The following is a 27,979-nucleotide window of genomic DNA, read 5'->3' on the forward strand; positions in this document are numbered from 1 at the left end:
TTCACCACCTGGCTTATATCATAATACTCTCCAGGTCCATCCATGCTGTCTGAAAGGTAAGAGTCCCTTCTTCTTCTTCTTCTTTTTTTACTGCTGCATAGTATTCCATTGTGTAAATGTACCACAGCCTTTTTACCCACTCATCTACTGATGGGCACTCACGGTGTTTCCAGATCTTGGCTACTGTAAATAATGCTGCTACGAACATAAGGGTGCATATATTCTTTTCAAATGATGTTCCAAAATTCTAGACACTGTTTTTGGTAACTTAATAAATGAATAGATGTATGATAGACACTAAGTAAATGTTGGCTGCCTATACTTTTTAAAAATGGGGAGACTAGAACCGTGTGCTTTCCTCTACATATAAAGTCATATTCCTGATACACCATTAAAAGACCATTCACTTGGTATTTGTGTGGTGTGACTTGGGCTCTAGTCCAGGCCCTGCCACTAATTGGCCATGTGACCCCAAGTATAAGGCTGGTTTTCTGTCTCCCTGATACCCCCTTTTAATCTATAAAAAGAGGAGGATGAATGGAATACATGCTAGCCTTCCTTCCAGGTCTGAACTTTTGAGATTATTCTCAGATAAAAGCCCCTATGAGCAAAGCCAATTCAACCACAGAAGGACCAAATCCAGGAGCCTTGTTCCATCAGCACTGCGCTGGAGCCAAACTGCCCTGCAGGAGCTTGAGTCAACATCCCCAAACACAGATCTGCGTAGCCCCCAATGTCTGTAATGGGCTTCATAAGGTCTACAAACTTGCATCCTCGTCCCACCCTCTTATAAGCAACATTTTGTGTGTATTTTGTGAATTTTTCTGAGGTATGTGTCCTAGATTTCAAAGATTCTAAGTAATGTTGATAACACCCAAATGGTTAAGAAATCCTTGAAGCTCTTTAGAGAGCAAGTGAGTAAGTCCTGGTTATGACCATGGAAATCTAACAGAATTCAGAACAAAGGTCTGAGCATCCCTGTGCAAGTTCTAACTACATTTGAGTCTGAGACCCTCGTGACAGAACAATGACAGAGAAAAACATCAGAGGCCCAACAGCAGGACAGTGATCTCTGAGCAGGATAGAATCCTACCCAGGTGGGGTTCCAACAGAGGTATGTGGAAGGAACGTTCCCCAGTGTCATGAAAATCTCCACCTGATGTAGTGATATTCAAGACTGCCACAAGGAGATGAGTGGCAGGGATGGAAAAGGGGGTAGCCCTTCATTTGATTCATAGCCAGGGTCACAGGTAAACAGGTGGAAGCTGGGCCAGCAGAAGGACACGGAGACTCCACGGGGCTTTCATGAACTGCTATGCTGTGGTGTTCTTATGACAATTCAGTGCAAACCACTCAACCCGGTTGGGTCCCAACTCCTTTATTTCATAGGGTATTTAAGGTAAGAAGAGAGAACTGGAATTCCTAAGAGATTATCCCAGGAAATTAACAGGTTTTATTTTTTACAAAAAGGGGGAGGTATATAAGAAGTTGAGGGATTCACCCAAAGTCCAGATTTCGACGGATCCAAGGATTATCAAACGTTTAAGGTCACCAGACCTATTGCTGAAGATCCACAAGTGTCCCTAGGACAGAGTCTTCAGACCTATCTGCTCAGCAGCAACTAACTCAAAGGCTTGTTCCAAAGGCTCTCAGCGCCAGGTAGGTCTAATTGCCGGTGCTCTGGGTGCATGGGGTCACAGGTTTGAGCTTATGTACATGCAACTGCTCCCATGTCAGACTGAACCCTAGCCCAGCCAGAGGTTACACGTGTGCATCGCTGGGGATCCGCAGTGGACTGGCTGGGAGAGTGCAGAGAGATGCCCACCTTCGGAAAGCAGCTTGAAGTACACCCCAGCTCAAACTGTACAATGCAGCGACACCTCAGGTTTGGAGCAGAATGCACCTATCCTGCATAGCAGGGTCATTCTGCAGTAATTTTAAAAGAGAGAGCGTTCACTCCGAAGAGGCTTTGAGGCAAAGGCACTAGCCTAGTGCATTGGCCAATTGGACCGACTGGTGATTCTTCCTCAGGAAATGAGTACTCAGAATTCCGTCTTCGGGGAAACTGCAGGGCTCTTTCTCATGGGGCCTGCCTCTGGGCGCCTCCACCAGAGCTTGCAGGACTAGTCAGCTAGGCTCCCGGTGAGAGTGAGTAGCTGAGTGTCAGGCTCACAGAACCAGAGGGCTGGGCCTTTGACGACAGCTCCCAAAATAAGGTGCCAAGCCCTACTTCTCACTTTCCCCTTGCACCCTGCAAGATGCTGGCACTGCCTTTGGAGCCATTACTCAGCAGCCTGAATGCACAGAAATAGGCTGAGCGCACCGACCCGGGAGGCCACTGCTCTTCTTCTGTCGGGCACGGTCCTGGGGTGGTGAGCCAGGGCAGGGCTGTGCGGGGACATGACCTGGCCTCCCACTCACACTTCCTGTCAGGCAGTAGCCTCATATACAGGACAGGCTTTTCCTCTGTTCCTAGGCCTTTGAAGATGTCTCCTGCCCCCTGGGCCATACAGCGCCAGCTAACCGGTGAACACACTTCTCTACCTTCACCTTTTCACCACATTCTTCTCACCTTATCCTAAATGAAAGCCTTGCCTGCCCTCTTATCCAGCCCTCTCCAGATAGGCAGCCTTTCCCCCTCCCCTGGCTCTCAGGAACAGGCTGGCATTCTCCAGGCCCGGCTCCTCCATCCCTCCTGGGCACAGTGTTTTACCTTATTGCCCCACCCCTCTTTTAGATTCACTGATCTCCAGCACACTCTTACCCTCCTCAGGTTAACACCTGCCTTCCAGCTTTCCTGGTCACTTAATCCCTACTGCCTGTTTTTGATTATTCTTGTTACCCTGGCCCCACCATCAGTTTGAAAAACGATACATGTCCCAAAATTCTGCCCAACCTGTTGCTCACTGTGAACAAAATTTTGGACAGGGCATCAGAACAGTGTGTGTCCTCTAAAATTCTTTAAACTCTGAACACAACTGACTTCTTCCTTACCTGCTCACCCTTCCCAGAATCTCTTCCTTCTTCCGTACGGAGCCTGGACCCCTTGGCCTCCAGTTTCCAGGTGCTCACGACCTTGTTCTTCCCTGGGTCCTTCCTTGCTGACTTCTCATCTTGGGTAAGCCCTAAGTCAGCTTTCTTTGCTTTTGCTCCTGGATTGCTGAGCTATGCTGTCAATTTATAAGCGTTCTCTGGTGTTTGAGCCATTCCACTAAGATCATGCATGTCTGATTTTCTCCATACTTGCTCTTCAAGGTAGGAATTCTGGCATCCCAGGACAATTATGAAAGTTAAAACTTAGTACATGCCTGGCACTTTACACATACTAACTCACTAAATCCTCCAATGACAATGAGGAAATTGGAGCTTAGAGAGATTAAGTAAATTGCATCAGGTCACAGAATTATTAGTAAGTGGCAGAGTCGAGATTAGGAAACCTGGGTGAGACATTGTATTATGTCTCATCATCAGATGATCTCACACTGTAGAAAGTTTGACTTTCATCAGAGATTCTGCTCATTTGTCAAATGCAACTGACAATATTTATTCTTCATCTTGCTTGACTTTATTCAATTTTACTCCCTCAGTTTCTGTCCTGGACTGTCCTTTCTAAAATGGCTTCTTCTCAGTCCCTTCTGCAAACTCTTCTTTCCCAAACCACCCCCGAAATGCTGGCTTTTCTCCATCCTAGTGCCTCTCAAAGTGTGATCTGAGCAGCAGTATCAGCCTGGCCTGGGAACTTGTTAGAAATGCAGATTTCCAAGCCCTGCCTCAGACCTGCTGAATCAAAAACTGGTGGGGAGAACCGCTGTGCTACCCCCTACCCCTGGCCCGTCTCTTCTAAAGTCCACTTTAATTTTTTTTCCTTTCACACTGAAAACTACTAAAGTTCTCCCCACTCCAGAGTGGTTGGTCTCCAGAGCTCCAATCCTATACATCAACTACTAACAGGGCATCTCCCCTGGCTACCCATTAAATGTCTGCCAGGAAAAGAATTTCCTCCCAGGCCCTATCATTTCTGTGACTCCCTTCCCCAAATGGTAACACCATCTACCCAGGTGCCAGTGCCAGGATCTTGGGATTCACTGACTCCTCCCACATTTACCCACCTAAAGAACCCCTCATTTGTCATCGGAATAAGTCTTAAATTGGCAATATCCTCTCATCTGTGCTGCCACAGCTTTGCTCCACGCCCTTACAGCTTGAATTATGGCAATTACCTTCTAACTGGGTCAAGTGCCTGAAGTCTGGTTTCTTTCCAGACTGCTTTTCTCTCCACACTGCTTCCAGAATCATCTTTCTACAACAAAAATCTAACTGTGCTTGTCCTCTGCTCAGTCACTCGTTCAGTGGTTGTCCAGTGCTTTTGAGATAAAGTTCAAACTCAGCATGGTGGTACTGCAGGCACCTTTATGCCCTGACCCCTGCTTGCCTCTACAGCCTCACCTCCTGTTGGTTTTTTTTTACACTGTACAACACCCCTCAGTGCTCACAGCCCACAGATAAGGAGGCTGGGCAATGGTTCGAGGCTGCAATTTACTCTGGCATGGGTACACTGTGAGAGCCTCCTGCTGTTCTTGACATGTTCTCTTTGCTCTAGCTGTAGAGGGGAGACTGGAGTCAGACAGACAGAGTTCCTCAGATGGGCCACTCTTTCTTACACCCTCAAACCAATGCTTGTACTATTTTGCCCTTCCTTTACTTACCCATCTGCACAATCTCTTCTAGGGCTCAGCCGAGTCAGCTTCTCTATGAAACCTCCCCCAGATGCCCAGGCTGTTCAGTGTGTTCCCGTGGCCCCCGCACCACATCTTCATCAGAGCCCTTAAGACACTGTGCCCTGTCCTCAGAGCAGCATGAGAACGGGCCAGTATGTTACCTCTGTTTAGTGAAATCCTGACACACAGTCGGTGTTCTGCAAATAGCTGCTTAACAAGAAAAAACTACTTTTCTCTTTTCTTGAAAGGGGTCTACATTTACTGCTTATTTCCTAACTAACCCTATTTCTTCATTCCCAGTCATATTTCACCCCTACCGTGCTACTGAAATAGCCCTTAAGAACAATGCTGAGCTAAGTGCTCAAGCAACTGGCCTCACTCAAAGTCTCATCTTCATCAACTTTGCAAGAGTGAATCACCTGCTTCTCAAAAATATTATCTTCCCTGGGCTCCTAAGCTGACACTTTCTGAATTCTCTTCACTTCCTGCTCTGCACTTTCACTGGTTCCCCTTCTTCTTCACGTTTCTTGCAACTGCTACGCCAGGTACCTGGCAAGCACAGTGGTGGGTGGTGGCAGTGGGATACCTGCAGTGATGTGCTGAGAAGCTGGCTCTCTGAAGGAAAAAAGGCCTCTAATTTGTAACTTTAGTCTGCTGTATGGTGTAGATACTCTCACCACAAATGATTTCAGGCTAACATTTTAACAACCAGCTCACAAAATTCCTGAACATTTAATAATAGGCTCTCATGAGAACGAGGCAGCTTCAGCACAGCACTGCGTGTGCATAAGTGCAAAAGACCAGTTTGACATCTAGCAGGGTACAATCTGGAGGGAATACAGAAATAATTCTAAGACCAATATGGTAAACATTACAAGGGGAAACTGAAAAAAAAAAAAAAAACAAGAAAAAAACACCTGGAATTATCTTCTGGAGGGTGGGGCACTTGTAGTCCAGGCTCGCCCTGCTATAGGTGAGTGTTCTAGGAACCCATCTGCATCAGTGTACCAGCTGGTGGTGTTGTTAGCGGCTGCATTTGCCCATTTCATGAAGGGTGATTTACAAGTGCACCTGCCCACACTGCACTGAGTGTTCAGCAGTTTTTGACCAAAAATGGCATGACCCTTCTATTCACCCAATCTCACCAAGCGAGTTGTTTTTGTTTCTCCAAATGAAAAAAGTCCTCAAAGGGATATGTTTTGAAAATGTTGAAGAGGAGAAACAAAAAACGGCAGAAGCACTAAAAGGCATCAAAATCAAAGAGCTCAAAAACTGTTTTGAGTAGTGGAAAAAATGTCTTCATCAAATGGAGAGTCCTTTGAAGGTAACTGAAGTTTAAACATGTAAGAATTAATACAGAATTTTTAACAAATAAACTTCGTTTGGGGGGAGGGCCTTCTTCATACTGTAGTGTTTAAACAAGACCCCAGGGATTGACTGGAAGAAGGCTTCATTAGGAAAAATTGGCGAGCACTTCCTATATAAAGGGAGGGGAGTTTGAACTGGACCTTAAAAGTGGACTTTTAAAGGAAGGCACAGGGGTAAGAACTACACCTTGAACAAAGACAGGATAGTACAGTATTTAGGGAAATGGCTTAAGAGATCAGCAGAACTGGGATGCAAAGAATGTGGGATATCAGATTGGATTCTACCCTTAACTAGTTTTGTGACCCTGGTTAAATTGGTTAACTTCCCCACACCAATTTCTTACTTCATATTTCTTTAAAATAAGACTTTAATGACTGACCTTGGGAAGAGAAGTAAATTACAAGAATAGGGAAGAAGGAGAAAGGAGACTATGTAGTGGAACTTTTAGGAGGCTAAATGCTATAGGGCCCTCCATTAGTCCTTCCTGCTACCTGCAAGCTTCTGGCTCAGTCCCAACCCCTTGTTTAAGCCATCACATGGTTAGCTGAAGTCTCAGGTCTGCTCTTTCAAAGTGAATATACTGAATCCTAACGGTTTATGCAAGGCAATTTAGTCCATCCTGCTTTAAGAACCAGAGGATTCCCCCTTTTTCTTAGAAAGTATCAAGAAGATCCCACAAACTCCCCTAAGAAACTTATTCCCTTTGAGTAAGTTATATGATCCAGTCTACCTAGGACCCCCTCATCCCTACTTCTGTGTATCTTCTCCAGAGAACAATCTAATCTTCATTTCTTTAAAGCACCGGCAATCATGAGACAAATACAGAAAAGTACATAAAACATGAATGCAAGACCTTATAGAGCAGGTGCCCATATCATCACAACCTGACAAGACAGAACTCCGCCACAATCTAGTCAGTTCTCCACGTGTTACTTCCCAAGCACCGTCCTCCAGAGAGAAGCACGGTCTTGATTTATTGTAACAATCATCTTTGCTTTGCCTCTCACTACCCTTGGGTGAGAGGCAAAGTGGAGTATCCCTTCATATTAGTTCAGCATTGTCTGGTTTTTGTTAACACTCGATATGAACAAAACCATACTGCATGTGTTCCTTTGTTTCTTGCTTCTTTTGCTCAACATTCGAACATTTCACAGTCACGTGTAGCTAGTTCATTCTTTTCCATTTCACGGTTTTAGAGTGCTCTGAATGTGCCTGTTTACCCAGCTACTGAGAATGCACACTTGAGTTGTGTCCAGCCCTGGGCTGGTATGAACAAGGCTGTGGAGATCCTTGCATTGTGTGCACAGTGCAGGTGAGCCGCCCCAAGGTGCCAGGTGGAACTGTTGGGTTGTATGGTGCATGTGTCTTCATCTTCATTCTCTCCTTTCTCCACTTTTTTTTCTAAAGAATTTTAGCTTCTGTGCCTTTGTCCCTGTTTTTCCAACTTGCGATTGTTTGGCAACTTTCTTGTATTCCTGTAACACGTTTCAGTACAGATTCTAGGTCTGTGTATCACCTTCCTTCTGTAGTTAAGAGTGTTCCTCTCCCAAGGAGTAACATTTTTTTGTTATTAGTCAAGTAGGTAACACACTTAGAACATTTTGAGAGTTCTTTCAAATGCATACAAAATGGAAAGCTTATATTTCATTAGTACAGGGCCAGGGACAGGCTTATTTCGGCCAGGCATTGCATTATGGGAATTACTATTGTGGACTTTTGAGTCAGACCAAATTCACAAGCTATTTGTTGGCTATGTGTCCTTAATTTCTCTTGTGCTTTAGTTTCCTTATTATCAAAATGTGAGTAAAAGTTATACCACTTACAAGATTATTGTGTGTATTACACGTACAATCTCTAAGTTTGATCAAAGGAGGTTTATAAACTTGGTCTTCAGGCAGGAAAGACAGGCATTCAAAAGCCTTCAGGCTGTGTAGTGAGGATGCATTCTGAGTCTGCACTGAGGGTTTGTAGTGAGCCTAACCACTGTTCACTCTTCTTTGTGGGGTGGCTAGCCAGGGTAGGCATGTGACGTGCTGCCTGTGGCCACAGAACACCAAAGTGAAAATTGCCCCATTTGGGAATCAAAACCACAGCCCTACCTTCATTCAACTGGCCAAAATGACACAAGAAAGGAGCAAGTGAATGGGATTAGAAGTGCTGTAAATAAGAAGGCAAGAGAACCCCACAGGCTAACTTACATTAACAAGCTGCCCTACATGGCATCCGGTCTTTGTACAATTTACTGTAAAGGAGAGTTGGCTGGAAGAGAAACCATTCCTAAACACCAGAGAACCGCATTCTAATTTCCCTTATCCTGCAGGCATTCTGTGTATAATTCTAGACTTTGTCGCTTACATTTCTTGGGCTTAGGAGGTAGTTTTCCAAAGCCAGATACTTAATTACATGTGTAACACTTCAGGGCCAACACCTCATTACCTAATTAGGGAGTTAAGAAGCTCCCTAATTATTATAACCACCTTCTTCCTACCCCCACCCTAAAATTATTAATGTTCACTTTGACTTGTTTTTGGACTCAGATCTTACTTCCATGTAAAGCTCTCTAAATCCAACAAGGCTTTTGAGGAAGCAACGTTTCCAACTTGACATAACTGTTGGGCTGAATGCTGACCCATTACAGAGGCCATGAATGATAGCTAGTGAATTTTATTTTTTCAGTTCCTGTACCACTATTATTTCAGTTATACTTAATGATTACTGAATGATGGGTTATGACAATATTTGCTAACTTCATGTCAATAGAGCAAGGCCAGATGGTTTACTTATAGTTTGTTTCAGTAACACGTATTACCCAGTAATGCATGACCAGAGGAAAGGGCTCATTATTTATATAATTACTTTTAGACTGTGGCTTTTAAAAGGCTGCTAATAATAAAAAATCAGCCCTTACCATATTCGTTTGTTATTTGTTATTCATATCAATTTGTGAATTGATAACTTCGGCACAAGCCCACGAAGGAGATCTGGCACGGGGGGACTGAGGTGTGGGTGCCCGCTCCTAATAAGAGAACGCCACATTCTGAAAGTTCCCGTAAACTGGACAGTGGCAGCGTAATTTGGTGCTCAGATGCCAAATGAAACCCCAGTGCTGGGGTTGTCTGCCAAAATGTCATACACTTTCATGGCTTATATTTTGGGACTGACGTGACAATGGCAACAAGTATTACTGGCATCAAAAAGGAGCCCAGGGAAGAATCTCTTTACGTGAGAATAAAGAATCGAGTGTTTATATAATACTCTTCAACCAAACGTTTGACTCTTATATCCTACAAAATCAGAGCTACTAATTAAGCACCTTTTGGACTTTATTTGTCTAGAGATTAGCCAGGGAACACGAAAGCCTAGCAAGTGACCAAGTATTGGCTCTAAAGGGCTGCCAGCTGCAGCTTCCTTCCTAAAGGTGAACACATCTTAGGGTAGCAGAGCTGGAGGCTGTAGTTAGGAAGTAGGAGGATGGGCTTTGTGAGAGCCAAAACTTTGGCTTGCTTAAGAGGCCAGGGTATAGCCCTGGCTGGTGTGGCTCTGTTGGGTGGAGTGCTACCCTGTGCACCAAAAGATTAGGGGTTTGATTACTGGTCAGGGCACTTAAAAAAAAAAAAAAGTCCAGGATACAGATTTGCAAATTATAGCCTCTCTAAACGGTGGCTGGGGCCATATATGAAATAACTTCTACAATTTTCATGTGTACCTGGTGGGAAAGAGTCACGAATTTCAAATACCCGAGGAACTGGAGATTTTCCCCCAAAGGCCTACTTCTCCTTTTGAAAAGTGCTAGGACTCAGAGGCCCAAGTAACATTGCTTTGAGGATCATAGCTTTAGCCGAAAGGGGACAGAAATGAGTTAGGAAAACTGGAAAGTTACTTAAAACCATTATGTCCATTTATCAAATAACCCCTGCCTTCCCTACCTTATGAGAATAATTCTGACAGTAACTGTTTATAAATGTTGGCTATTGTATACTGTCCAGGCACTGTCCTTGGAGTGATACATGTAATGATACCCAATCCCATGTTACAGACAAGAGAACCAGTTCACAGAGGTTAAGGAACTTGCTCAAGGCATATAGTAAGGGCCTGGATTCAAAGCTGGGCAGCTTGGCTTTACAGATAATATATATTTTAACTAACTATTATTTATAATGTTATAAAGAATATAACAAAAACATGCATGAGAAAAGATTTTACTTGGAAAGTTAAAGGTGCTCTAAGCAGCAGTTGAATGAAGTTCTGGAGGAAGAGCCTGATCTAGACAGCACATCTACATAATGGCTGTTCACAACTTCCCCCAAAAGACTTGAAAATCCAATCCTTGCCCATTTCTCTCCAAGTGCTGACTGTAGCCTGTCAAAGTGCCCTAGATAAAGTGAAGCCTTTGACAAGTGAAAAGGGAGGAACTCTGCAGGCCAGGTGCCTCACACAGGGCTTGGCACCCAGGTGATGAATACATGGTGTTGGTCAAATCGAACACCTTCTAATCAAAGGCATTCTGAAATGTGATACTCATATTTCACAAAATGGCTCAAATATAAATTATTTAGAATGTCAAAACAGGAAGGGGCATGAGGCAAGTTATGGAAATGAAAGAGAAATGAGGTATAAGTGAAATATTAAACCTGTAAAATTCAAATGAAAAACCTGGTTATCTGTCCTTGAAATCCTGGGCTTAGCAGGGAAATGGGAGGGATGAGCTTTTGAGATGGACAAGCCTATTCTTTAACAGTAAAATACCTCTCATTGTGTTGCACATATTTGCCACAGCATACTGTTCCGAACCAGCTGCTTAATGTACTTAGATGTTTTTTTAAAGGCTGACTTTACCTTACATTATTCTTTAACAACCCCTACACTTTTTAGCAGAAATAAAGTAAGATTTTCTACCACTTTAGAACACAAAATGGGTCCCTTACAACAAGTTGGGCATATTATTACTGGCATTAGATCTAATGAAACATTAGACTCACCTTATGTTCAACAAAGTGTTGTTTGGCTTGCCTGTAATTTCCAACCAATATGCAAGGACCTAATGAATAGTGCAGGTTTTTCCATAATTCCCCAGAATTTAAGGAGTAATGGGGTTAATCCATCATCTGGCATGATGCAAATCTAGCCAGGCAAAGAACCTTCTATGAAGACCCATGTGAGAAGCAGTGGGATATGACGAGCAAGAGCTCAGCTGGGCCTCCATGTAGCCCCTTTATAAAAATTTGAAGCAGTTTGAAACTGTCTGTGTTTAATTGCCATAAAGAGGACAATAACTCATTTTTTTAGGACAGTCATCCCTCCGTATTTGAGTGTCACTGGTTCCAGGACCTGCCCCCTCCCGCCCAGACACAGCTAAAACCTGTGGATGTTCAAGTCCCTTACATAAAATGTAGTAGTACTTGCATATAACCAATTTACCTTCTCCTGTATACTTTAAATCATCTCTAAATTACCTATAATAACTAATACAATGGAATGCTGTGGAATACTTGTTTTACTGTCTTATTTAGTGAATAATGATGAGAAAAAAGTCTGTGTGTGTTGAGTATAGATGCAACAATAGTCAGCTTAACTACACAGCACATGCCTACAACATAACACTCTTGACCAGAGACTGGGTGAACCAAGAGGTGAGAACCCATGGACACAGAGGGCCGGCTGTATGACACTCTCAGTCTCTTTTCACACATCTGTAAAATGTTGCCCATACTACCTACTTGTGGAACTGACTCTATAAGACTACTTGGTATCGACTTTAAGAGCACTGTGAAAAGATGTCCACACCATCTTGGGATTAGGAAAATAGAAAAAACAGACCTAAAAGCAGCAGTGCGTTTGCTATGATAGGCTCCCAAAAAGCAAATGCTGAACTGATCGATGTGTGACCTACAACGTGAGATCATGGCTATAAGCTAATGTCATCTCTCTCTCTCTCTCTCTCTCTTAGTGAAGTTTTAAGTTATTAGGGCTGAGGGTGGTGAGCTAAACCCATCCTCTGCCAGTCTGACAGGGTTAGCTACACATGGTTTTGATTATTATCAGTTAAATGTGCAGCCAAGATTAAAAGAAACATTTTAAAGGATTAATTAGTGAACCCTTGAAAAATTAAATTAAGGGCCTGTGTTGAAACAGCCAAAAGGAAACTAACACAGCATCGCAGCAACAGGGCTTGGAGTGCACTCAAATGGAAACGCTTGGGCTGGAAATACTCGTTTAGAAAAAGACCTACATCACTCCACCCTCCTTCATCAAGTAATCCAAGCCATCTGAAGTGCTCAGGGTCTAACCAAGAGAGATGTATTTTATTAAAGCCTCTTTCAGCTTGAACTAGATCATATCCTTGGGAATAAATAAGTGTTATTCAATGAACAGTAAAAGACATTCTTGATTACTACTACAGTTTTTTTGTGTAGATTGCTTCTAGGTTACGGCAAAAAGCTCAAAAAAGCACAGCAGATAAGGGAAAAGGCTTTATTATTGAGGATCAGCTCAGAGTCTGACACTGACACATAACAGGGATAATTATCTCATTACATTTGACCTTTGGCACCCATTTGAAGTACTAGTTTCCAAGAGAGACATGTTATACTCAGCAGATTCTCAGCAACTTTTGACAGCCACTTTTACCCCAATTTCACCCAGTAGAGGTGTCAGAAGATGTGCAGGAATACAAAGAACAAAATCATCTACTTTAGGGATCTTTTTCTTTTTCAAGGATTATTTTCCCTAGTGGCTTTCAAATCAAGAGAAAGATAGATAGCCAGGATTATCAGCCAGGATTCATCATAAATAACACCGTCCCCCAGTCTAACACTCTAAATTCAAAAAGCAAATATATGTAGAGTTCCTAAATATTCAGCTAACACTGGTGTGCTTTGTTTTGGAACAGTAATTTTATGGCTTTCTTTTATTTTTCTCCTTGGGTAAAACCAGGAGAACCCTGCTTAACTGACCTTGGCAGCTCTGGTTGTTACAAACTTAACTTATAAGAATCAAAGGAATTAAAGAGTTATCATTAAGAACAGATTCGAAAAGTATCACAAAAATATGAAGTCTACACAGTCCTCAAATTATATATAGATAAAATGCATCAAATTTCATGATTGCAAGGGCATTCCCTCCCAAGGACATAGCACATAGAAAGTATATGAAGCTATGAGGTTATTACAATGGGGGAAAATATAAGACAACAGTTCATCTCAAGATGATTGATATGTAACTGTTGATTAAGGGAAGGGATGTTCAAAATATTTTGCACATTATAACTTAGAGTTAGTCTATATATTCTATATTAAAAATGCATAAAAAATCCCAAGATTTTTTGACTCAGTGCTGTACTAGAAGGCAATTGCTTTTTATGTATATAAAGAGAATCCAAAAAAGCAAGTTAAAGCCAAGATTTATTTTCGAGGTTCTGGATTTTCAGCTCAGAACAATCTTCTTTTATAAAACATTAATAAGATATCAATAATTTTTCTTAAAATCTGATGACTGTTTTTTTAAAGTTAGAGCACCCAGAGAACTGAGGACTGAATTCAAACCCAAGTTTCAGTGTATGATTACTGAGTTTATAAACTTCTCCTCTTGTATATGGCAAAAATCACAACCTCTTATAGAGCGTGATGTTGAGCTGGTAACATAGCAGATTGCTTAGCAAGAATATGGGGAACTTAAATCTCACGTGGGAGATACATTTGGGGAAAAAAGACAAATAAGGGTTCTAGTGTTGTTCTACTTTTTCCAAAGAGTTGACTGTCTTTAAAATAAAAATGATTTTAACTAAAGGGATTATTATTGTTAAATCACACACTAAATCAACATAAATGTACTTATCTGAACATTACATTTTTACACATACTAAAAAAAAACCAAAAGAAGTAGAGTGAAAAGGTTATATATTTTAAATGCAAGTATATTTGCGGAGGCAGTACAGACCCAGGGGTCTTCAGCAGCGGGCCTTCACAGACAGACCTGCTCCGGCCAGCAGGCACTTTACACTGTGCACAGAAAGTCTCAGAGTAACAAGAGACAAGTTTTGTTTTTTGCCTCTCTATGCTGGTATATCATTATAGCAAAGAATATGAATAATTAAAAAAGTGAAGACTACTTATTGAAAATGTTTGAAAGGATTGTCTCTAAAAATAAAAAATGGTGGCTTTCTTATAGAGCCACTCTGTTGTATTTTTATATTGTTTTAATGGGCCAAAGTTCGGTTAACTTACTCAGATTAAGATCTATAATTCTGTTGACTGTTCAGGACTACAGTAGTCATCTTGAGACTTTCTGTGGAAGTATGTACAAATTTTCCTCATGGAGCTGGGAGTAATAGTGACCTAGAAGAAGAAAGTTTAGATTTCAGATATTTTCTAACATAAAAGTCCACCTGTTACCCTAGCAAGTTACAACTAACAGATATTTTATGTTAGGATGCCTAGACATTTGATTATTAGTCAGCCAGCTTCCAGTCTCAAATACTTTTATGACAATGTTACTTTTGGTTGATTTTTACCAAATAGAGTAAAAATAAGGCAGGGACTTTCACATGAACAGAAATATTTACCAGTTACACCTCCTAGTAGGAACCAAAGAGGTTACAAAAAACTACTATCCTCTCTGAAATGAGTAAATTACCCTCAGATTTAAAACGACAGGTATTCAAATGGCAGCTAACTACCCTCTTCTGAAGAAGTCTGCCTTATCACCGTGTACATCACTAAACTTAACAACACTTTAGCTTCAAAGACGGAAAAAATAAACCAGTGTTAAAAAAGAAGCGAGCCCAAAATGGAGTCACAGGTGCTAAGCCCCACCTCAGCAAACCAAGACAAGTAATATATAACCCATTTGCAGTGTCAGCCTCTCCCAGGAATGTGACCTTTAACCCGCCTGGAATTTCCTGATGAATACCAGCAAGGTAATCTGCTTGACAGACCCCCTGCCTTTCCCTAAAGAAAGGGGACCTTGTCTGAAATAATTCATTCTTTCAATTTTCCTTTCCCTTCCTCCTTTCTGTCCTTGAAAGCCTTTCACTTTGCTCTGGCCATGTATTTTAGTTGGTTAGAGCATTGTTCTGATATGTCAAGATTGAGGGTTCAATACCCAGCCAGGGCATACACAAGATTCAACCAATGAATGCATAAATAAGTGGAACAACGAATAGATGTTTCTGTCTCTCGAGTCAATAAAAACAATACAAAAAGCAGTTGATTCTGTATAGCCCTTCAGGACTCCTTTCTATTTGTTAGATAGGATGCTGTTTGATTCATGAATTGTTGAATTTTGTTGTTTTAACACTGCAAGTATCTTGAACCAGCATACTTTCTTTTAAAATGTTCTGTAGCAAGGTCTTAGCTAAAGTTTGTATTTGAAGTAATCTTAAATATTTCTAATTTACTACTAAAATTATGGGGTAGGCTTCATGATAGTAGGAGGGTGACAGAACTGGCCTAAGGTTATCTAGCTTCTACCTTTTAAAAGGGCAGATGTTGCTGGTCATGATCTCTGGATTGCATTTTAGTCATTCTACCACTTTCTCCGTAACACAGGCACGAGCTATGGACTACACAGAAATTTCCTTAAACGCCTCCCCTCAACTGACAAACTGATTAACAGAAATCTCATTCCCTTTGGCTGCTGCCCATGGCTCACCTAATGCTCTCGGCTACTTCTGCCTCCATCATTATAATGAGTCATTTGATTTTTAAGGTTTCTAAATCTATTTCTGTCAGCAGTTTCTGCTTTTTGAAATAATCTAACTTTAAATAGTATATCAACCGAAAAATAAGAGCCCTAAAAAGACAAGTAAAACTAAGCTGATGTTTAAAAAAGTATAGATACAGGTGAGTAGCTAAAACATTGGTGTGAGCAAGGAAACTATAAGAGCTAAGGGATAATCATTAAAATCTAGGAGTCTACACTTAAATTGCTGTGCAGGTTTAAGTTTTGCTTTACTTTAAATAATCATAAACTAATTACAAACTGGTAATCTATTTATGGATGTTGGCAATTTGTATGTAAAAAGGGAAGAAGTCTATAAAACGTGTTGCCAAGGGTTTGAGGCTGGGGAAAATAAGCAAAAGTGGGCAGGGAAGGAAATAATGTCAAACAGAGGGGAGGAAGGTAGTTCTGAACTGATATCCTGGAGGATAAGGAGGCTTTGATGAATCAGACAGCAGGGCTGAGGGGTATGGACCTTAACAGGAGTGACTTAATGGGAGTAAATAGGGTTGCCAGATAAAAATACAGCACACACCTGGTTACATTTGAATTTCAAACAAATAACTTTTTAGTATAAGAAGTTATGCAATATCTGTCCTGTATTTTTACATGCTAAGTCTGGCAACCCTAAAACAAACAGATTTACTTAAAAGCATCCGGACTTCTGAGAAGGGATCTGTACCTGCCCTGTTCAAGTTAGAAAATGCATCTTACCACCACCGTTGACTTACTGGGCCTGGAGAAGTCTTCCCGCTCTGTCTCCTGGAATTGGGCGCCTGAGACGATGGACTTCGTGGTGATGAATTCTCAGCCTTCCGTTTGGCTGCCATGGCCAATAACCAGTTTTTGTTCTCTGGGGAGCTATTCTCTTTGCCTACCAATTCAGATCCTTCTCCACACGATCCCAAAGGAAGAGATAGCGTTCCGCAGCCCTCTGAAGCATAAGGACTGGCAGGAGAAGGAGGCTCTGAGACACTCATACTGGCTCCTTCAATCTTGCTTGATTTGGTAGGACCTAGAGAGTCCTTACCAAGGTCTTCCTGGTTGCCAGTAAGGCAGCAGAGATCCAAATGAAGCTTTTCAACTGGGTCATCAAGCTCAGTAACACAGCTGCAACTCTTCACACACTTTTGTTTCACATTCTCCAGACAACTTGAGTCTAGCCTCCTCTTCACTCTATTTCTAGATTCTGAGCAAGACACTGCTTGGGATGATTTCAGGCTCACAGGAATGAGGGCTTTTCTTGGAGACGTGATCTTGGTCTCACAAGCAGGTGGAGTGATGGGTGGTGATGAAGAAGGTGTTTGGGTCATCCAGTTTCTAATGGACATCTTGAAAGATGAGGGTGGCTTGGGAGAGACAGAGGAGATGGAGCCCCTTCTGCTAACGGGAGACCGGGCCTTGGCAGGAGGGGTTTTAATGGAGAACGTGGGAGTATTTGAAGGAAGAGGGAGGTCTCCAGCACAGCTTGGAGCACAGGCTGCTGAGGAGGGGGAAGAACTAGATGGACTGATCTTCACTCTGGGGGCTTTGGCAGGAGTACTCTGGCCACTCGTCACTGTTCCTACAAAAGAAAAGAGGGTCACAAAAGTCAGAAGTGAAAGCCACAGAAAATCCTGCACTCTGCATCAAGGAAAACTATAGCTAACTTAATCACCCAGGGGTTGATTTCCCAGAGAATCGATCAGGTAAGTCATTTGATTCTTACCATATCCTCCTTCGCCTTTTCTTCCCCTCTCCTAACTGTCAGCCTCCCAGCTGTCCCACTGCAAAACTTACACTTGTAAAAATCTATAAAATTCAGGGGAGAAAAGATTGAAAGCATCTAGGTGAACCAATGTTAGTGGTTTTCCTATACTTGGGCATGTAATCTGTGTGACTTGAACACAACCCTTTAGCTCCTCTGCCTCAGTTTCCTTATTTGTAAAATATAGTTTTAATCTCCACAAGTATTCCATCAAATTCTTAATGTTATTAGGCCCCACGTGGTTTTCCACTGTAATTTACACATGGCTACTATTCTCCACGAGCCAAAGAACATTTCAGAAATGCAATGAAGCTTGCTCTCGGTAAAGCAAATTAAACAGTGAGTAGAACTTTTCTCTCTGTGTCCTGCCCCTTGTTTATATGCAATGGCAAGCCCTTCAGGCAAATTCTTATGAACTTTATGCTTCTTCCCCCTCAGGCCCCACCAGACAACACTGTATTTTCTTGCTTTCCTTCTGAAAGTTCTAGGTTTCTGAGTAGTGTTTCTGTCTTCAAATAACAAGGAAGACATCTATTTATTTCTTAGCCATAAAGTCTTTGAATTATAGCTCTGATATTTTAATTCAGTTTAATGATTACTTGCATTTACACACAACTGAATTTAGAATGGCCTGACATAAAAATACAATCTTTTAGTTAGAAGATTTACTAAGTTCAGTCATTTAGTTACCCTGCACATTTTACCCTGTGCTTTTCACTACTCAAGCAGCCTTGCCTTGAGGTAAGAGAAATTCTACCAATTGAATTAATTGCCTAAACTTTTCTCATAAACCATGTTTAGAAATGGCCAAAATGATACCGTTCCTTCAATAAAGATCAAGACTAGGAAACCCCATTTTGTTATAATGTACTATGGAAGGGGAGCTAGAGCCAGGGGCCTGTCCATGGAGCATCTGGCGATAAATCTGACATTCATGTTCCAGAGATTGACTATCATCATTATTTCAAACGGAAAGAAACTTTTCATTTGCTACACTCCTCAGTGCAAGTCAACAGTCTTGTGGGACTGCACAGCCCTCTAGTCATTCGTGCCATTAAAGTGGGCTGCTTAGGGCAGAAAGTCCTAAAAAGTATGAATCTTACAACATGCATTTGAAGGCAGGACTAGGGGAGGGGAGAAGAAGAAGCTGAGGAAAGCACAAAGCAGGTATGTCAGTCTCTGTTACTTCAGTGGCAGACACCTGAAGTGTTTACCAAAGGTCAGTAGGAAGTCTGATGTGGTGGAAAGTTGGGGCATTTCTTTTCCTTCAGGATGTTATAATGGAGAAATAGAGCACAGGGGTCAAAGAGCAGATTTTGTTAACTTTGAAGGTTAACAGAACTTTAAATTCTGGGTCAAATTTAAACCCTTTCTTTTTAAAAATTTTAACAGCAATTAGATTACAAAAGTAATACAAGTTCATGTTAAAAATTCAAGTACAGAGGGGAATAAAGCAAAGAGCAAAAAGTACTTTTCAACCCTCTTTTACTCATCTGTGCATTCCACAATTTGCTATGTGCTTATTACCACACACAAAGGTGTATGTATATACCTTAAAAAACACAAGGGGGGGGACCACAAGGGATCATTAAACACATGTTCTGCAATTTGCTTTTTTCTTTGAACAGTGTATCTTTTTATATCTTTTCATGAAAGTATGCTGAGATGCCTTATGCTTTTAACAGCTGATAGCATGTCACCATATTGACCCATAGATTCAAATATGACATGCCACACAGCGCTTCACCTACTTAAGTGCATCAATCCCTGTTAACCTGAAGCACTGCATGAGATCTGATGACACAGTACAGACTGCGTTACTGCTCTAAAGGTATCTGAAAAGTTAGTGCCTTCGAGAAATCACACAGAAAGCTTACAAATAATCACTCAATGTATAGCTTCTTTTTACATAAGGTTTGCCACCTGGCCTCACTCTCCCTTTCAATCTATGCTGCTTTAGGATCCTGTTACAGGAGACGACTCACTGCTTCCCGAACAAGCTGTGCATGTCACATCGCTGTCTTTATTCACATGGTTTTCATTTCAAGTCTGCCTCTTCTCTGCCAGGCAAAAATTTTCCTCATGTTTCCAGGCTCTGATGACAACTAACAAACCTTTTTCTCCTCTCTCATAGAGCTCTTCTCTCCATAGGAAAAGGGTTTGCAGGGCTGTTGTTTATACAGCTGGGAGTAATGTTTAGAATGGATTGTAGCTGTTTTTTTGTTTTTCTAAAAATTTGCCTCCTGGACTGAACTGCAAGCACCTGAAGGGCAGGTGATGATGAGTTAGTCATTTTTAGGTCTAGTGCCTAAAATGTACCTAGTCAGGAATTATTGAACCATGTTTGTTCAATTTTATTACCACCGAGAGGGATGAGGGTGAGGTTCCAGGCATCAACAAAAAAAACTTCTGTAAACATTCTGCTGACTTTCGAGACTGCAGCAAGCACTTAAGACAGAACAGGTTAGGTTTCCTTCTCTTCAAGATAAGGATTATCATCTTTGTCACTCAATAACGCCTAGACCAGCGGTTCTTGATACTGGCTGCACACATCAGACTTGGTTGGAGCTTTATAAAAATACAGGTAGTTGGCTTCAATCCCAGACCCAGCAAGCAATTTATGTGACACACAAACTTTTAAACAGCTCCACAAGTGATTCCAATACACAGCCAGGGTTAAAAACCACTGGCCTTGTCAGATCTCTGGCTGAAACGGTGAAAGAATAGTAAGCCACAGAGCAGGTACTGGCTGGGAAAAGTAGGGCAGAGGGAAAGGGGGCTGTGTCTTGGGATTTAAAGCCTTCCAGCCGATGTGCTAAAAGAGCCAGAAGCGAAGATATGCAGTCCAGGACAGTCAGGAGAGTTGGGGTGGCCATTAGAAGACGGGGAAAACAGAGGAACATAATTTTCAAAATGGCAGTGTGATTAGCAGCAGCCAATCTGTGGCTGGATGGTGGCTTTCAGGACTGAATGGTCGGCGTGCTAGCCTCTGGCACTCACGTCAGGTTGTCACTCCGGAGTGCTATTCAGAGTACCTCCAGCACCACTCAGAAATGGAGAAATCCAGGTGCAACCCCTGGTTTGGTCTTAATTTGAACCTAGCTTTGCCGTGTTGGGTTCTAAAGGAGGCAGTACTGTAGAGTGCTCCCAAACACACACTCCGGAATCAGACTGCAAGGGTTCAACTCTGGTTCTAATTCAACTTCACAGCTGTGTACTCTTATGGAAGTCCAACTTCCTTGAGCTTCAGTATGTTATTTGGGGAATTAACTGAGATTATCCAAGTAGGTCCTTAAAACAATTATGTAGTACTCAATAATGGCTTTAAGTTGTTGTTATTATTATGGTACAAATTTGGTCAATATATGGAACTTTTTTTGGGACTTGGATGCCAAAATTAAGAATAATTAATGACATATTAAAAATAAAGTTAAAAGCAACACACTTTTCATCAAAAATCTTAAAATTGTTATAGCTGTTGACACAGAAAACCCACCTCTAGAAATCTATTTTAATGGAGAGGAGTAACTTAAATTCATAAAACAATTTTCACAGAATATTGGAAGCAAATTGTCCAACTATACAAGAACAGCCAGGTAAATAATGCACCACTAACTCAGTGAACTATTTTACGTTTTGTAAAAAGATACCATAGAAGGTGCTTAGAATATCATGTTCAGTGAAAAAATCCCCAAGTAATTAAAATGTATATACAATCTAACTATGACTCTGTTAAGAATATAAAAGAGAAAATCTGAAAAAACACTCAAAATGTTAAAATTCTCCATGAGTAGAAATATTGATGGCTTTTCCCCTCATATGATTCTTCTCTTTTATGTTATGATTAGGGAAAGAAAAGTACATATAAAGACAAGGCAGCAGACAGACATCCACGTTCATGGATCAGAAGACTTAACATTGGTAACACAACAAAACACTACCAAAACTGGGCTGCAGATTCAATGTAATCCCTATCAAAATCCCAGAGAGATTTTTTGCAAAAATTGAAAAAACTGGTCATAAAATTTATATAGAAATAAGAGAGACCCAAAATAGTCAAAGCAATCTTAAAAATAAAAAAAAGAGAGAAAGAAAGATAATTGGAGACTCAGACTTTCCAATTTCAAAACTTACCACAAAGCTACAGTAATCAAAACAACGCGATACCAGCACAAGGACAGACACATACAACAGATCAATGGAACAGAATTGGGAGTCTGGAAATAACATTACATAAACCCTTACATTTACAGTCATTTGATTTTCACAAGGAAGCCAAAACAATTCAATAGGTTAAAGAACAGACTCTTGAAAAAATGATAGCGAGAAAAACCTGGATATCCAGAATGGAAAGGAATAATCTGGATCCTTGTCTCACATTGTACACAAAAATAAACACAAAATGGATACAGCCTTAAAATACAACAACTCTTAGCTAGAAGCAAAACATAGGAGTAAATCTATGTGAACTTGGGTTAGGCAATGGTTTCTTAGACACACCACCAAAACCACAAAAGACAAAATAAAAAAGAGATAAACTGTACCTCATGAAAAATAGAAAATTTTGTGTCAAAGGACAACAAGAAAATGAAAGACAACCTACAGAATAAGAAAATACATTTGCAGGTCACTATATGACAAGGGACTTATCTCTAGAATAGATAAAGAATGTTTACAACTTAACAATAAAAAGACAAATAACCCAGTTAAAATTATGGGCAAAGAATCTGCACAGGTATTTCTTGAAGGAAAATACACAAATGACCAATAAGCACATGAAAAGATGCTCATCATCATTAGCCATCAGGGAAAAATCCAAACCAAAACTACAATGAGATAGCACTTGACGTGCACAAGGATGGTTGAAATAAAAAAGACAAACAATAACAAATGTTAGTAAGGATAAGGAAATATTGGAACCCTCATTTTGGGTGTTAAACATACTCTAGATTTAGACTGTGTTGATGACTGCCCAGCTCTGAATATATTAAAGATCACTGAACTGTATACTTTAAATAGGTGTATCTATGGTACACGCATACAGGGTGGGGCAAAAGCATGTTTACAGTTGTTCATATGAAATAAAATACAATAATTAATAAATAATACAAAAATAAGCTCTGTGTTTTGTATACTTACAACTGTAGGCTACTTTTGTCCACCCTGTATTGCCAGGCCTGCTTCAGGGTCTTTGCATTTGCTCTTTTGTCTGCCAAAACATCCACGTGGGTCACTACTTTCTTTACCCAGACATCATCTTTTCATTGAGGCATCCCTGGGCACCTCGTTTATAAATTTTTTTAATAGCACACTTTGCCAAGCACCCCCCTTCCCCTTTTCCTAAGCACTCATGTTATCTGGCATAGTACATATTTGCTTTAATATATGTCTTTGTTTACTGTTTCTCATGCTAACATATAGCCTTCATTTACATCTTTCGAATTGATTCTTTTATTCACTGTTGAATCCCCAGCAACTTAGAGCAGTGCCTAGCACATAGTAGGCATTCAATAAATATTTTACAAACAAAACCACCAGTGTATTGAAGTATCTTGTATAGATGACAAACACAGTAGAATTCAGAAAATTTTTACTGAAAAGAAAAAATGCCAAGAAGATATTTTTCTTTAAAACTGTACCAACATAGTCCTGGCTGTTGTGGTTCAGCGGATTGAGCGCTGGCCTGTGAGCTGAAAGGTCACCGGTTTGATTCCCAGTCAGGACACATGCCTGAGTTGTGGGCCAGGTCTCTGGTTAGGGCGTGTGAGAGGCAGCCAACTGATGTTTCTCTCTCACATCGCTGTTTCCTTCCCTCTTTTTCTCCCTCCCTTCCTCCCTCTCCCTGAAAATAAGAAAATCTTAAAAAAATATATACCAACACAACATCAGATCTTAGCTTATCACTCTGTACAGCAGAACTAAACCATGAAAAACATAAAAAATGTAGAAGAATGTACGGGATCCTTACCTAGGTCAGCTCTTGCCTCTTTTTTCTTCTGAGAGGCCCAACCCACTACGGAGAGCCTATCTGTTGACTTCTCCTCCAAACCTCTATTCAAGCGCCAGATTTTCAGTGTATTGTCATCAGAGCAGGTAGCAATCTAATGAGAACCAGAAAGGGAGATAAGTTTTAATCAAAGATTTGTGACAAAGTAAAAAGAACATGTGTCTTAAGGGCTCATGACTGGAAAATTATTTTGCTTGATATAATAGGATATAGAAAACGGCATCTGAAAGATCATATATTTCTATCCCTTGTTTTTAGGAATCACTGCAAATTTCCAAAGAAGTGAATTCTCTAGTTTCTTTTTTATATATATCCTGCTGGTATCTCTTTTGTTACCAGTCATCTCTTATTAACCTAAAGCTCTACTATAAACCATGTTCATTTCATTTTACTCTCAATAAGTTGGGCAAGTCATTATCTTTATCATCTTCTATGTAACTATGAAATATTTAATTAAGAAACCCTTTTTGCTTTCTCTTTCTCTTAGATGATCAATCCGTGTATGCCATGGACATTCAATTTCTAAAACTTTCTTCCGAATTCTGCATGTTCTGGCTTATTGCTGAAGTAACGGGATCAGTTCCAAGATCAGACTCAGTCCATGACTCTAGGAGGCTGTGACAAGCAGAATGAAACCAATCCTGAGACTTTTTTCCCCCCAGATAGGTAAAGGAGCAATATGGTAAAACAAGTTCACTAAGCTGAAAGAAGTTAAAAATAACCTTTGCCCCTTTAAAAATATCTGACCATTCCTGATCTTGGTCCCAAGCCTTTTATGGCAGAGAAAGTCCAGCTTGAAAAGCTTGTGGCAAATGGCCACTGGTACCAGAGCTATTTCCCAGCATTTGTTTATATAATTTCTCTATTTCAGTCACTAAAGAGATAGAAAAAAAAAAAACCCCATACACACGTTCTTAAATCTTGGCCCCCAAGAGACTAGGAGCTTTTTCCTTTCCTTACTGGGAGGCCAAAAGAAGACACATACTTAACTGCTCAACAAAAAATGCCTGGAATCTATAGTTTTATAGAGTAAACTATAGTTACTCTATAGTCTGTAGTAACAGGAGTTATTATTTATAGAGCACCTGTGTGTCTGACAATTTGCATTCTTTATCTTATTTAATTCTCACAATATAAAAATCCTTGTACTTAAATAATATCATCTACAAAATAGGAATAAAATTACTTGTCCAAGGTCACCATAATTGGGTGGCATATCTAATAAATCCAAATTTTTCCAATTTCCAAGGCTAGATCTTTTCTTTAAACCATATTTTACCATCCTAAATCTAAGCTAGGGACAAAATTATTTCAAAGGACTTTTTAAAAAGGCGGTCATTAGATTCGTGCTGGAAAACAGCCCTGCCGCTTCTTTCTCTGCCGAGAGATAAGGGCAACATGTGATGGCTGCAGAGATGACATTATTAACTGGACAATTAAAGAAACCATCTTAGTAAGTTCTCTGATGACACAGAACTTCATGTTAAAAGGAGATATTTCACTGGAAATAACTTGAAATCTCAGAGGAAAAATGCCACTAGTATAATGTCAATGCAATTATTAGTAATTAAAGCAATGACTTAAAAAAAGAAAAAGTCTATGTGAAGCTGACCACAGAAATCATTACAGGGCTAGAAGGGATGCCAGAGTAGACGAGACCATGAGAAGTTTCTGGAAGATAACAGATGGGAACAATAGGCAACAAAACCTTGAAAGGTCAAAATGAGAGCGGGATGGCTCTCCAAATAATTGAGATTTTGCATAAATCCAGAATAACCCAAAGACCAGAGGCAGCGGGAGCTGGGAGAGAATAGAACTTGGGCTAATATTATGTGAAACCCCTACCTATACATGTAGGGGTTTATGTTTCTGGCCTTTCTACATGTCAGGTTATTTATTTGTCTTCACTACTGAAAACATTTTTTTTAAGTGACAGTATTTTCTTCTTTCCAGAGCATCTAAAACATTTTGGAACTACTTCTTGTGTAGTTTAGCCACAGATAAGCTAACATAGTAGGACTTCACACTATTTTCACATTTTTTAGGCATGTGAAAATCCAAGCAGGACTGTGAAGTACAGTCAAGATGTACTTCAATATACCACATTTATAATACGTAGAAAATTAAAAAGACAAGATCTTACCTTAGATTTTCTTTTACCTTAGAGTTTAAGATTGTGTTAATTAGATTAAAAACTTAATTCTATGTTTATGAAAAGAATGACTCTAGGAAACCAAGAAATCGATCCTTTACCTTATTGCATAATACAATTTCTCTATTGTTAGAGAAAAGTAGAATATGAATAATTAATGCTGATACAGATCTTGGAAGGCCTCTAGTTCTTTTAAATCTTTATTTAAGCACGAAAGTCTATATGGGTCTCAAACTAACCTTGAGAAAACCCACAAATCTATGATCTACTTTTTAAATCAACTATGGTATTTGTTTACAAACCTTTGTGAAATCTGACGGACACCAGCACACAGATGTGACCTCTTGAGAATGACCCAGGAGCACAGTTGGGGGAAGCCAGGGCGTAGACACCTTTGTGCAGCATCCAACAAACAAACAAACAAACAAACAAACAAACAAGTCAGCAGAGTTGTGTTAGTTCTCCCAGCTAAAGGCTTTGAATCTCTTCATATTCATGTCTTAGAGATCTTTAGGACTGTTACCAAAGGCCCCTGTGTATGCCTAGTTACATTAGAAAAAAAGTCCCAATGGGTAATAAAAATATTTTTGTCACCAATCTGAGAAAACAGGAAAGAGCCAAAGTAAGTAAATAATGAGCTTAGATTCTAGCTTAGGTCTTATTTCAAATCTGGGCCATCTAGCTATTTTGACTAAAATTCAAGATTGGCGTTGTCCCTCACCTTTTAGCTGGTAAACTTTATGGAAGGATGAGGCTCACCAGCTAGTAGTGCAGTTCAAGTAGAACCCTGTTTTACATCGCCTAGGCATTTCCAGATCTTCCCTAGCCAGCTCCCTTCAGGGACACAGCATGAAGGTACCTGAGACATGTTTATCCTCATTCTTGGGACAAGATGATAATGTTTCTTCCAAAAGAAGATTCACTGACTTTTACCAAAGTCCAAAGTTATATACCCCCTCATTTTAGAGGATATAAACTATATCTTATATGACACTTAATATCCTTTTTGGAAGAAAAATTCCTCTAAAATTTTGTTTCACTTAATTTGCTTAAAGAAGAGTTGAATTTTCAAATAAGTGTTGCCACATTTTAAGGTATAAAAAAGAAGGGTCACATGGTGAAGCACTACACACGTGACTAAAATCGTATTTCCCCCTCACTGGATGCCACTAATAATATGCATTTGACAGCTATCTGATTCAAGAGTCGCCAATCCCTTTCAGAGGCCCTGGGAATTAATCAGTACAATATGGAGTACAAACTCACATAACTATTATTAGCATGTGTTTGAAAAGGAGAAATTATTCTCTTCATTTTCCTGAGGCGCTGAATCATTGCTCATTTATATAAAGAAAGTGGAGGCGACTCCGGAAAGAATATTTGTATGACTAAGTAATCTTAATAGATTCCTCAGATTGTAGCTAAGAGATTTGACACAATGAATCATGAAGTTATCCAACTTATTACTACTCCTCTCTCTTGGGTTAAAATGGCACATATATAATGATTCAAAAAGCAAAAAGACAAAAATCAGAGTCTAATTTAATTTGCCTTGCTGCGTGAATTAAAGTTTAACAGATAGGAGGCTTTTTCTGAGTACTATCTAAAAGGATTTCACTTACTGCCTACTCCTACCACGTCACAGAGAACAATGACTTATTCTCCTTTGAGTTAGCATATTTTAAAAAAGACTTTCAAGATAATCTTTAACTATCTCAATAGCCACAGAAATTCTCCTTCCTCCTCCACTAACGGGCCCCAGACCATTAAATTTCTAATTACCAAAGACACAAGCAGGTCTGGTAGCAGCAAGTTAAAAGGAAAAGGAAATCCTCCCGTCCTCTTGGCCCTCCCTGGTAGAAAGAAGCACATGACTCTACTGCACTCGTTTACTCTGCTGTTGCCTCTAGATTTTCACGCCATGACACTGCCCCTGCCTCAGTTTCCAGTCTTTACAACACCTAGAAGAACCTAAACTTATACTCAAAGATCAAAATAAATTTTAAGACAACCAAATATCTACCAGTAGAATGTATGTACATCATTGCATTTATCTACAGGATCTAAGAGCAAAAAACAAAGGACAAGAACCTTTAAAAAACTTTTTACATAATTTGACAATAACACAGGAATAAAATGACAATAAAATTTATCATGTCTTGAATAATTAGCATGATCCAGGCACTTTACATAGCATGAAGGTTCCTCAAAAAGTTAAACATAGAATTAATTTCCATATGTCCCAGCAATTCTAGTCTTAGGTATATTTT

General features: G+C 40.2%; 1 protein-coding gene and 1 pseudogene across 2 annotated transcripts in view; both read right to left on the reverse strand.

Annotated features, from left to right (window-relative positions):
• The window catches only part of DTL (denticleless E3 ubiquitin protein ligase adapter), a 76,466-nt gene that overhangs the window by 10,917 nt on the left and 37,570 nt on the right, over positions 1-27,979 (reverse strand). The window contains exons 12-15 of one of the 2 annotated variants that reach the window (XM_037027603.1): positions 26,012-26,101; positions 23,519-23,651; positions 16,535-17,367; positions 14,309-14,419 (exon numbers count right to left, since the gene is read on the reverse strand). In XM_037027603.1, the coding sequence (XP_036883498.1) occupies positions 14,321-14,419; positions 16,535-17,367; positions 23,519-23,651; positions 26,012-26,101 (1,155 nt within the window). In that variant the 3' untranslated portion in view covers positions 14,309-14,320. Of the gene's footprint in view, positions 1-12,543; positions 14,420-16,534; positions 17,368-23,518; positions 23,652-26,011; positions 26,102-27,979 lie in introns of those variants that run through there. The other variant, XM_037027602.1, reaches the window with a different exon arrangement.
• LOC118974297 (uncharacterized) lies at positions 4,467-4,572 on the reverse strand (annotated as a pseudogene).

Source organism: Sturnira hondurensis, unplaced genomic scaffold (assembly GCF_014824575.4).
Source record: "Sturnira hondurensis isolate 20B ecotype Veracruz unplaced genomic scaffold, ASM1482457v3 Scaffold0019216, whole genome shotgun sequence".
Taxonomy (NCBI): domain Eukaryota; kingdom Metazoa; phylum Chordata; class Mammalia; order Chiroptera; family Phyllostomidae; genus Sturnira; species Sturnira hondurensis.